At 35.1% G+C, this 12265-nt stretch overlaps 1 protein-coding gene across 3 annotated transcripts in view; it reads left to right on the top strand.

The window, feature by feature from the left end:
* The window catches only part of BLTP1 (bridge-like lipid transfer protein family member 1), a 207168-nt gene that overhangs the window by 33678 nt on the left and 161225 nt on the right, over nucleotides 1–12265 (top strand). For all 3 annotated transcript variants that reach the window (XM_055550342.1, XM_055550341.1, XM_055550340.1), the window contains exons 8-11: nucleotides 4562–4643; nucleotides 5431–5624; nucleotides 7592–7671; nucleotides 9464–9614. In XM_055550342.1, the coding sequence (XP_055406317.1) occupies nucleotides 4562–4643; nucleotides 5431–5624; nucleotides 7592–7671; nucleotides 9464–9614 (507 nt within the window). The remainder of the gene's footprint in view (nucleotides 1–4561; nucleotides 4644–5430; nucleotides 5625–7591; nucleotides 7672–9463; nucleotides 9615–12265) is intronic.

Genomic DNA, 12265 nt, shown 5'->3' with positions numbered 1-12265 from the left:
CACATTGTATTTCCTTCCTGACCACTTGCCCAGTCCCCATCTCTTCGAGAGAGAAAAGCTTCATCTAATTTATTTCATCTGATTGATGACTGTCATTTATAACTTTATTGCTACTTCTATCTTGGGTATTCCTTTGGAAAAGGTATATGGATTCATTACATATTCTAATGTATTTCTATAGATTATAAGATAAAGTCAAGCATGTATCTGCTGATACTTTTTAAGTTGACCCGTCTTTATACTTAGAAATGTCTCTTAATAGTAGGCTTCCCTGGTGGCTCAGATGGTAAAGACTCTCCTGCAATGCACGATCCCTGGTTCGGGAAGATCCCCTGGAGAAGGAAATGGCAACCCACTCCAGTAATCTTGCAACCCACTCCAGAATTCCATGAACAGAGGAGCCAGGCAGGCTACAGCCCATGGGGTTGCAAAGAGTCATGAATGACTGAGCAACTATCACTCTAAAGTCTAAAAATATATATACATAGTTAGGTGCATATACAATTATACAATTTCATTTTATTGGTTTCTAGATTCTGTGTTCTGTTTCATTGACCTATTCATTTTCTTTCACACAATTCCACAGTGTGTTGATTTCTGTAGCTTTGTGGTTAAGTCTTGAAATCAACTGATGTCATTCCTCCAACGTTGCTTTTCTCCTTCATTATTTTCTTGGCTATTGTTGATCTTTTGCTTCTTCAAATAAATTTTAGAATCCATTTGCCAATATTCACAGAATACCTTGTTGAGATTTCAGTAGGGATTGCATTGAATCTATAAATCAAGTTGGGAAGAATTGACATCTTGACAGTGTTGTGTCTTCCTATCAATGAACATGGAATGTCTAATTATTTAGTTCTCTTTGATATCTTTCATCAGAGTTTTATAGTTTTCCTCACATAGATCTTATATAAAAATTGTTAAATATACACCTAAGTATTTAATTTTCTGTGGTGCTAAAGTATAGTAATATGTTTTAAATTTCAAAATCCATTTGCTCATTACTAGTATATAGGAAAGTGATTGATACTTGTATATTACTAATCTTGTATCTTGCAACCTTGCTATAGTTATTTATTAGTTCTAAGAGTATTTTTGGTCACTTTCCAATTTTTCTACATGGATGATTATGTCAGCTGCAAGGAAAGACTCTTATTTTGTCTTATTTCTTCCTTCCAAGTCTTTATACCTTTTCTTTCCTTTTTTTTTTTTTTTTTTTTTTTGGTCTTATTGCAGTAGCTAGAACACTTCTAGTACAAATTTGGAGAAAAGTAATGACAAGGAACATCCTTGCTTTGTACCTAGTCTTTGTGGGAAAACTTCTAGTTTCTCACTATTAAGTATGATGTTAACTGTAGTTTTTATGGTAGATATTCTTTATCAAGTTGAGGAAGTCCCCCTCTATTCATAGTTTACCACGAGGTTTTAATCATGAGTAAGTATTGGATTTTGTCAAATTTTTTTGTGTCTCGGTATGATCCTTTGATTTTTCGCTTTTAGGCTGTTGATTTTTGAATGTTGAAGCAGCCTTGTATACAGAATAGTTTTTTTTTTTTTTAGATTAATTTATGTTTGGCTGTGTTGGGTCTTCATTGCTGCGTGCGAGCTTTTTCTAGTTGCAGTGCCTGGTCTTCTCATTTCACTGGCTTCTCTTGTTGCAGAGCATAGGTTCCACAGCATGCAGACGTCAGTAGTTGTGGTGCGTGGGCTCTAGAGCTCGGGCTCAGTAGTTGTGGTGCACAGGTGTAGTTGGTCTGAGGTATATGAGATCATCCTGGGTGAGGGCTCGAACTAGTATCCTCTACATTGCAAGGCGAGCCCCTTAACCACTGGAACACCAGGGAAGTCACCTTTTTTTTTTTTTAAAGTAGATGATGAGGATGTTTATTTCTCAGTTAAATGTGTAATGCATATTATGTCCCAGGCATTGAGCTTAGGTACTGAAGATAGTGAGAATATGACAACTTCTTGAGGGAATTTACAGCCTACTATGGGAGTTCGAACACTTAATAGACAATTTTAGTGCAAGAAATATAACAGGGACAAAACAGAATTCTATGGGCACATACAGGAGGATCAGGAGTTTGAAGCCTTAAGGGTAAATGACTTAAGCAGAGAAGGAGATGCAGGGTCATGGAGAAGAAACGTCATATGCAATAGAGAAGTTGTTACTGAGGCTGGAGTGGATTACTTGAGGTGAGGATAAATTAAACTAAAATGGTTAGCAGGATTCACTGTTAGAAATGATGTTCAGTTCAGTCGCTCAGTCATGTCCAACTCTTTGTGACCCCATGAAATGCAGCACGCCAGGCCTCCCTGTCCATCACCAACTCCCGGAGTTCACTCAGGCTCACGTCCATCGAGTCAATGATGCCATCCAGCCATCTCATCCTCTGTTGTCCCCTTCGCCTTCTGCCCCCAATCCCTCCCAGCATCAGAGTCTTTTCCAGTGAGTCAACTCTTGCATGAGGTGGCCAAAGTACTGGAGTTTCAGCTTTAGCATCATTCCTTCCAAAGAAATCCCAGGGCTGATCTCCTTCAGAATGGACTGGTTGGATCTCTTTGCAGTCCAAGGGACTCTCAAGAGTCTTCTCCAATACCACAGTTCAAAAGCATCAATTCAAAATGTTAAAAATGACCTGGCCTTACCTGAGGTCAGCAGTGCTGTGTTATGATTGGAGGGAAATAAGACTGGAGGCAGGGAGACAAGATAAAAGGATGTTGTAACAGTTCAGGGTAGAGATGATCATCAACTGGCTTGTCAAAAAGAGGAAGGGAGAAAAGTGGATGGATTCCAGATACACTTAGGCAAATGGATACTTAAGAGAGTGATGGAGGAAATGTGGAGAATGAATAAGAAGAGTGAGTCAACAATGAATCCAAATTTCTAATTTAAACAGTGGTCATGCTTAGTCTTAGGAGGAGAAGGGACGACAGAGGATGAGATGGATGGCATCACCGACTCAATGGATATGAGTTTGAGCAAGCTCTGGCAGATAGTGAAAGACAGGGAAGCCTGACGTTCTGCGATCCATGGGCTCACAAACAGCTGGACACGACTGAGCGACTGAAGAACAACATGCTTAGTTGGCTTCCCAGGTGGCATGAGTGGTAAACAATCTGCCTGCAATGCAGATTGACCCGGGTTGGATCCCTGAGTCAGGCAAGTTCACCTGGAGGAGAGGGCATGGCAACACACCAGTATTCTTGCCTGGAGAGGAGCCTGGACAACTATAGTCCATAGGGTTGCAGAGAGTTGGACATGACTGAAGCGACTTGGCATGCACGAAAGGAACCTTGGAGAAAGAGGTTCAGGGCTGGTTGTGAGGTTAGTTTTGAATTTAGTTTTAAGCACTGAGGGCCACCTTACAAATACAGCTCTAGAAGTGTGACTTAGGAGTTACCGAATTATTGAAGAGACGTGCCTCAAGTTTTCATATGAAATCTTTAGTGAATTGCTGAGAATTTTTCATTTCTTGAATTTTGTGTACTTTGTGTATGGACAGTTTCTTTGGAAGGAAAGTTATGACCAACCTAGACAGCATATTCAAAAGCAGAGACATTACTTTGCCAACAAAGGTCCATCTAGTCAGGGCTATGGTTTTTCCAGTAGTCATGTATAGACGTGAGAGTTGGACTATAAAGAGCACTGAAGAATTGATGCTTTTGAACTGTGGTGTTGGAGAAGACTCTTGAGAGTCCCTTGGACTGCAAGGAGATCCAACTAGTCCGTCCTAAAGGAGATCAGTCCTGAGTGTTCATTGGAGGAACTGATGTTGAAGCTGAAACTCCAGTACTTTGGTCTCCTGATGCGAAGAGCTGACTCATTTGAAAAGACCCTGATTCTGGGAAAGATTGAAGGCAGAAGGAGAAGGGGATGACAGAGGATGAGATGGTTGGATGGCATCACTGACTCAGTGGACATGAGTTTAAGTAAACTCCGGGAGTTGGTGATGGACAGGGAGGCCTGGCATGCTGTGGTCCATGGGGTCACAAAGAGTTGGACACGACTGACTGAATTGAACTGAACTGAATTTCCTTTTTTTTTTTTACTCTTGATTTATCCTTTTTCATTTTATTAAAAGAAAATTATTTTGTCACCAAGTGGTGGGAGTAGGGAAGGAAAAGGATCAGCTGAACTGTTAGAAGTACTTGAAGCACTTAGAACATCTAAATGACGTGTACCTTGATCATTTTTGTTTTAATTATAATTTTTGCTCTTTTGTAAAATGTTACATTTTTGTGTCATGGACATAATGGTAGATATAATGACAGCAAATCAAAATTTAGACTTTTGTCATTAAAATTTGTCATTCTAAAAATATTCTTTTCTGTTACAACTTCTTATGTAAAAATTGATATGTGGTAAGAGAACATTTTATGAGACATTTTAGGGATATTAGTTTTCCATTAGATAGTCCTTTTGTTACTCAATAGTCTTTAGCTATATTTGTAAAGGTACAGCTAATATTAATGATGTGTATTGTGAGGAAGTCAACAGTATTCTTAGGTACTTATTCTCATTTTCTCATATATGTCAATTTTTGTTTTTTCTTTTCAGAGTTAAAGTAAAAACAGAATCTCAAGACCCCACATCTTCATGGAGATCACTTATTCCTGTCATAAAGGTCAATGTTAGCACAGTAAGTAAATTCTGCTATAGTTAATATTTGATGGGTAATAGCTAAGAGTCGGACATGACTGAGCAACTTCCCTTTCACTTTTCACTTTCATGCATCGGAGAAGGAAATGGCAACCCACTCCAGCGTTCTTGCCTGGAGAATCCCAGGGACGGGGGAGCCTGGTGAGCTGCTGTCTATGGGGTCTCACAGAGTCGGACACAACTGAAGTGACTTAGCAGCAGCAGAATCTTTTAATTTTGTGGATACAGTTTTCACTTAAGAAAAAAAGTAATTAGTTTCTGGGCTACATTTTTTGTTTAGTGAAAGAACTATTTCAATACCAAGACCATTTTAGCACAAATGTGTACACCTTAAAGGCTGTTGATTTATTCACAGGTGCTTGAATTTCTTTAAACACTGGTCTAAATTGATTGGTGTGCATGTGTGGTCAGTCATGTCTGACTCTTTGCAACCCCATGAACTATGGCCTGCCAGTCCTCCTCTGTCCATTGGATTTTTCCAGTGTTTCTCCAAAATACTGGAGTGGGTTGCCATTTTCTCCTTCAGGGAATTTTCCCAATCCAGGAGTTGAATCTGCTTCTCCTGCATTGGCAGGTGGATTCTTTAGCACTGGACCATCTGGGAAGCCAAAATGGAGCAACTTAAATAGTATTACTGCTAAAATGAAATCATTTAGTAGTTGTTTGAAAATGCTTGTTATTAGGTCACCTAAGGGAAAAAACAATATCCTAGATAGTATGCCATATCTTTTTATCTGTTTTTTTTTTTTTTTTTTTTTTTTTTTTAGGGACGTTTGGCCTTTGGAAATCATTACCAACCTCAAACTCTGTGCATCAACTTTGATGATGCTTTCTTAACTTATACTACAAAACCACCTTCCAGTCATCTTGACCAGTTCATGCATATTGTGAAAGGAAAGCTTGAAAATGTTCGAGTCATGCTTGTTCCTAGTCCAAGATATGTTGGTCTTCAAAATGATGAGTAAGAAAGTCATAAAAATAACAGATAACTTCTTTATATGTAATGTAGCTATCATTTAGAATCTTTAGTATCCTTTTAATTTCTTTGCTGTAAGTTTGGCAGTAATTAGTTATACCTTTCTATTAAATCAGTTGATAATATTCCTGCTTTATAAGATAAATGGAGTTTATCCATTGGTCTACCCCTATTTTAAATATTTTTCTATAAACTTAAAATTTTTCTATCCTTTTCTGCTTAGAGTATTTGGGAAATTTATTTTGGGCAGTTAAGCCTCGATGTTTGTATGTTAGAAAATACACTTTACAGGTAGGTTTTTACTTTCAGAAGGGATGGATAAATAGCAAATTTAACAAATTCATTATAGTGGAATACCATTTGAGTTAATGAAAAGTTGAAAACGAAATCAGAATTAATCTCGGAAAACTGATGAAGTTAAGACAGTTTTGGGGCTTGCTTGACATTTAAGTCCCTGTCAGTTTTCCACCTAGCTTTCCAGATTTCCTTTTCTTCAGTGAAGTAGCTGCTTGCGTTTAGGAGACATGTTGTAATGATGCACACTAGAGTCGTCTCATTGTGGTGGGATGCTTCCATTCTAGAGGACTGCAACCCTCAGTTAACAGCAGACACATAAATCCCATCTGACTCCAGTCCATATGCTCATGAGTTATATTAGGGCTCTTGTAATTTTTATTATTCTCAATCTCTGTTATTTTTTGTGAAGGAATCTCTGTGGTTAAATTTGTATAATGTAAGTACTCATATGATGAGTTTCTGCTGTCTCAATTTTTAGCTTTGTGTGTAGGCAATATAAAGTTTGAGGTTATGAGAAGCATGATTATTCCTTTTTAGTTCCAGCTTTTGAATAGCTTGCGATTAGATTTTCTAGGGCTTGGCTAGAGTGACACAGTCATTTTCTCTGCTTGTGTACCAGGGAGGCTGTGGATCTACCTGGTTTCACTCTTCAGATCACTGAATTTGCTAAGTATCTTGAAATGTATGCTATGCACACTGTTCTATATTTATGGGTACAAGTTGTAATACTGAAAAAATAAATCCTGGGTTTTGTGAAAATTACTAGAGAGTAAAATGAAAAAGTATCCCACTGTTTTTGTAAGAAGAGTTAAAGTTGTATTTTTCACTCTTCAAAAGTAAGCATGGAGATAGTATGATGAAATTGAAGGCTAAACTTTATGATTTAGTATACATTTAGAAGAAGACTGTTGAATTTGTATGTGCTATATTATCTAATGATTTAAATGTTAATTTTGATATGGAAGGAAGATATTGTGGTATATGACAAAGATAAAGGTTGTTAAAGCAAGTAAAGTGGGAAATTGTTTGATGGCTCAGAAACACTCATTCCAGAATGAGTTCAAGATGTGTGCTTTAAATTTATTTTGATTTATTTAAGTTGATCAACTAAATATTCTTGGAAATACATAATATAAAGTTGTTGAAAATGACAAAAGATTTTTTTATTTAATGTTTCTGAAAGGTTATACTTTGTTTTACAGTATATAAGGTGATATTTCTCAATAAGTTTTATAGTATTATTATTATAAATTGGTTGAATTCGAAGTCTAATTTTAAACTTATCATTGAAAATGTAGAATATGATTATTCTATTCCAGTGAACATTGTTTTTCATTGTATTTAATTAGACTTTGTTTTAAATTGATTTCTCTTATTCAAAACAAAATGCCAAACATTTTTTTCTTTCTTAAACCAATTTACTGATCAAAAATTTTTCAGTGCCTACTTTTTAAATAGTCTAATATAGAAAGCAGTTATGGAACAATTTATTGTAAATGTGAAAGATGTTTTCCCTTTTCAAGATGCTACACTTGATTGCTTTTTAGTTTTCATTTTTCTTTTTTGCTTTTACCTATTACCATCATTAATTAAAATACCAAACATTTTATATTCTGGAGATGTACTTAGTTTGCCTTCTTCCTTCCTTTGTGTAGACCACCAAGATTAATGGGAGAAGGTTTTGTGGTGATGCAGTCAAATGATGTCGACATCTACTATTACATGGATGAGCCAGGTACTATTTTTTAAAATATGTTTTATAGCTACAGTTCTGTTTGTTCTATGAAATGCTGATATGTACTATTATTTAAGTATCTTTACTTAGGATATAAATAAGCATCAGTAATGGTAAATGTGCATGTGAGAATGCCTGCCTAAAAAATATCTGTGTCATTTGTCCAAAGTTGAATATTAATACTTCAGTATTTCATATCAAAAAAGAACAGTATAGAAATCATTCCTTCAGATTCCATTTTTGCAAGTACACTTCAGAAATTGTAAATACAAATGACTGTGAGTGAAAGCCATTAGAGAATGTGGTGATAGTTAAAGTAGTTCATGCTGACCTAGGGAGGAAAAAAAATCACACTAAGTTAAATTTGAGGCTTAAAGTTTAAGGATTGAATTCTAGCTATTTATAGTACTTCACAGGTGGTCTCAGTTTTATAAAGTAGCTAAATATTGGATTTTTAGTCATATTTTCCTAATTCTCTTTTTCATACCTTTCAGGAGGTTTATGAGGTCAGAGTATTTTCAGAATTAGGACGTTATTTGCCATTTTTTTTGGTCATATTGTACTGATGATGCAAAAGTTATGGTGGACAAAACTGCTGATGCTTTAGCATGAATCAAAGGCAGTGATTCCAAACTATAGCAGTAATCTCTTTTTTACTGCCACACATTCACAATAACAACAAATGCCAGTATGCTTTACTGTGTCTTTCTTTTATCAAGTCTTGACCCTTAACTAAACTTCTAAATATTCACTTCTTAAAATAAGTACACATAATGTACTTCTGCCCCATACCAGAGTACACTGATGTTTTGAGGAAAATCACCGTGTGATTGAGTTTCAAGCTGAATTGTTTGCACTTTTCAAGGAATACCAGTTTTGCTTCAAAGAGCAACTAGAGACAAACTATAGTTTTGTGCTTTCATGTGAAAATTTGAATTTTGGAAAATTAGAGTCTGCCACTGTGAGCTTGACGACTTTTCTGATGAGACTACCAGTGATATTAACAATATGAATTTTTAGATATTTAATAATGAAATTTGTCTGTTTGGGAAAAGTATGCATATTTCAGTGAACCAATATTTTCCAAATGATCAATTCATGATGTCTGTAAAAGATTTATTCAAAGTGCAAAGGCAATCAATAAATTTTAATGTATCAGAATGTGAAAAGTTCAGGGATTTAATTTCAGATTCCACATTGCAAGTATTCTCTAAGAAATTACCACTTGTTGAAATTTGGTGTAGTGTCAAAGAATATTCAAAATTATCTGAAAAAGCAGTTGAAATAGTCCTCCCTTTTCTATTTGTATGAGGCTAGATTTTCTTCAGATCCTTGAGTAACAGATTAAATGCAGAAACAACTATGAGAATTCACTTGTTTTCTATTAAGCTGAATATTTAAGAGGTTTGCCAAGATAAAAACAATGCCAGTGTTTCTTATTAATTTGTTTCAGAAAGTAATAATTATTTAATATTTCAAGTAAAAATAAAAGTTTTGTATTTTCATTAAAATGTAGTGTTTTTTTTGCATATTTTCAGTAAATCTTAGACATTTTGTTTTGTCAACATGTAATGAGTTTTATTTAAAAGTAAATTTTAAAATATGGCTCAATTCAAATTTCAAAGTCAGTAAAATATGATAGATATAATACAAAAAAAATTCCCACTTTGGTGTCCTCAATAGTTTTTTAGAGTATAAAGGATTTCTTAGGTCAAAAAATTTTTAAAACTGTTGGTCTAGGGAAACCTTTTAATGGTTAAGCTGTCTTCATATTGTATATTCTGCAATATAGGACTTGTTCCAGAAGAAACAGAAGAAAATGTTGAAGGAGAAATGAGCACTGAAGATTGCAAATTACAAGACTTGCCTCCATGTTGGGGATTGGATATAGTTTGTGGTAAAGGAACAGATTTCAACTATGGGCCATGGGCTGATAGGCAGAGGTACTTGATTAAATTACATTTCTACTAAGTCAAATGTATTGGGATAATACTATAATTTTTATTAAAAAACTAGTTCAGTATTTTTATAAGCTATTATGGCAGGGTAAAATATCACTTAAACATTTTAATCCAAATAATTTGTAGAACAATTGGTATAAGCAAGTTTGCTCTAAAGGAGGCGCTAATTCATTAGAAAAGTGGTGAATGAGCAGCATAGTATTGGTTGGTTGGTTTTTTCTTTGGTATTTAATCAGTGAATATACCAGGATTGTTGGGATTATGGAGATTTCAGAGCTAAAAGTTCAGTTTAGGAAAAAAGAAACAAAAGAGTTTTATTAAGATGAAGAACTTAGAAAAGCACTGTGTTAGTTTTACTAAGGCTGCCATAACAAAGTACCACCAACTTTGTGGCTTAAACAGCAGAAATTTCTCATAGTTCTGAAGGTTAGATAGAATTCTGAGACCAAGGTATAGGCAGGATTGGTTCCTTCTGAGGGCTGTGAGGGAAGGATGTGTTCAAGGCCTCTTTCCTTGGGCTGTAGATGGTCATTCTGTATCTTCACACAATCTACCCTCATATGTTTTATAGATCTCTGTGTCTAAATTTCCTCCTCTTAGAAGAACACCAGACATACTGGCCTAGGGCCCACCCTATTGATCGCTTTTTAACTTAAGTTTTAACTTAAGTGATTTCTGCCTAGCATTATTAGAATTATATACTTTGTCAAGTACTACATTCTTTTAACCTTGGTATCTCTAGTGTATAGGAATACCAGTTGCCTTAAGTAGCTATTTAAATAACAGTTGAATGGTAAATGTGTAAGTAAGTATGTTTGAAAACTTGCAATATACTAAAATAATACTTAATTAAATTTTGGGTTAGATTTTTAGAGTTGAAAGTAAACAGCTTAAAATTTCAGGTTAGGAAACAAATATTTTTCAAATTACTGGATTTAAATGTTCCTTTTATGATAAAATTTTTCATACACTAAACCATGATGCTTTTTCTGTGGAATAGTTGAAAGTGAGGAGCTTTACATTCCATTAAGTAACAGTTATATTTGAAAGGAAAAAATTAAAGCACTGCTTTAACACAGACACATAAAATACTTTTGCATTTTAGCATTTGAATAAAGTGCAGTTCTTCTTAAGCTGTATTTAATTTTAATGCATTAAGAAAAAGTAATAGGCTATATTTACATGAAAATCCAAGCCGAAATTCCTTTAGTATATCGTCATAGAGAAATGATACTGAAGATGATGTGAAAAAAAAAGTTGTCTTTACCAACTCCATTCAGTTAGTCCTGCCACTGCTAGGAGAGAACAGCAATACATTTCTTAACCTGAACTTAATAGAACCATTCAGATTTATTAAAAAGAAAGAAGAAAAATTTATCACTTGAGTTTAGTTTCCTTTTGTGAGTAGCCATAGTACTTATCTCCTCCCTTACATACTCAAATTGTGCATTTCCTTTTCTGTAGCCATTTCCTTTACTCCTTCCCCATATTGAGTTTCTAAACAAATATGAACTGTTATCAGAATGTTACTTAGGTCAGTTTTTTTAAGCATTTACCTGTTAGTGTAAAAAATGTAGGAGAAAATCTCACCTGTTTTATTATTGGATAGTTTACTCAGCATGGTGAGTTGTTGGTTTTTTTTTTTTTTTAATATTTACTTATTTGGCTGCATCAGGTCTTAATTGTGGGTAATGGGTTCAGTTCCCCTGGAGCACGTGGGGTCTTTGATCCCCAACCAGGGATCAAACCTGTGTCCCCTGCATTACAAGATGGATTCTTAACCATTGGACCACCAGAGAAGTTTTTAATCTCTGATTAAAAAGGCATGACCTTATTTAGCTTGTAGATTTTTTATGTCTATCACTTTTATATGATTTTCTCAGTCTTTAAGATATTCAGCTTTTCAAGTGTTTTCATGACAGTTAAAATCCAAACTTTATAAATTTGTACTTAACTCCTTAATGATAAACTATAATAATGCTAATATTCCTGACCTTGTCTGGCCTCTTATTACTTTCACTTAAGTGCTTTCAGAGCTTTCCAGGTGGTGCTAGTGGTAAAGAATCAGCCTGCCAATGCAGGAGACATTAGAGACATGGGTTTGGTCTCTGGGTTGGGAAGATCCCCTGGAGGAGAACTTAGCAACCCACTCCAGTATTCTTGCCCAGAGAATTCCATGAAAGAAGAGCCTTGCAGATTACAGTCCATGGGGTTGCAGAGACTGAAGCAACTTAGCACTTAAGTGCTTTCATTTATATTTTCACAACTCAGTGAGAGACACTAGGACAAGTGTGGTGAACTGATTATACCTGTGAAAGAATGGAGATGCAGAGAGGTTCAGTGATTTGGGCAAGATAAGGAAGCTGTACCATCTGGAGCCAAGATTCAAACCAACCCTTCAAGTCTACTGCTCTTTTCATTATATCTTGCTGCCCATTTTATAGTCCCTGATCATCTAATGATCAGATGGATTCTTTATCATTAATATCTTAGTTATATATATTTGTGTGTCTTCACCAAAACATTTATAAATTTAATTTTCTTTTCATGTTGTTAATGATGGCAAATTAAAGTCTAAAATCAATCAGTTTGCAAATTTTGTTCTGTTCATCTAATTTTTCTCTGTTCATTCC

This window comes from Bubalus kerabau, chromosome 16, assembly GCF_029407905.1.
Source record: "Bubalus kerabau isolate K-KA32 ecotype Philippines breed swamp buffalo chromosome 16, PCC_UOA_SB_1v2, whole genome shotgun sequence".
In the NCBI taxonomy this organism is placed as follows: domain Eukaryota; kingdom Metazoa; phylum Chordata; class Mammalia; order Artiodactyla; family Bovidae; genus Bubalus; species Bubalus kerabau.
This window is presented reverse-complemented; position numbering and strand designations above follow the sequence as displayed.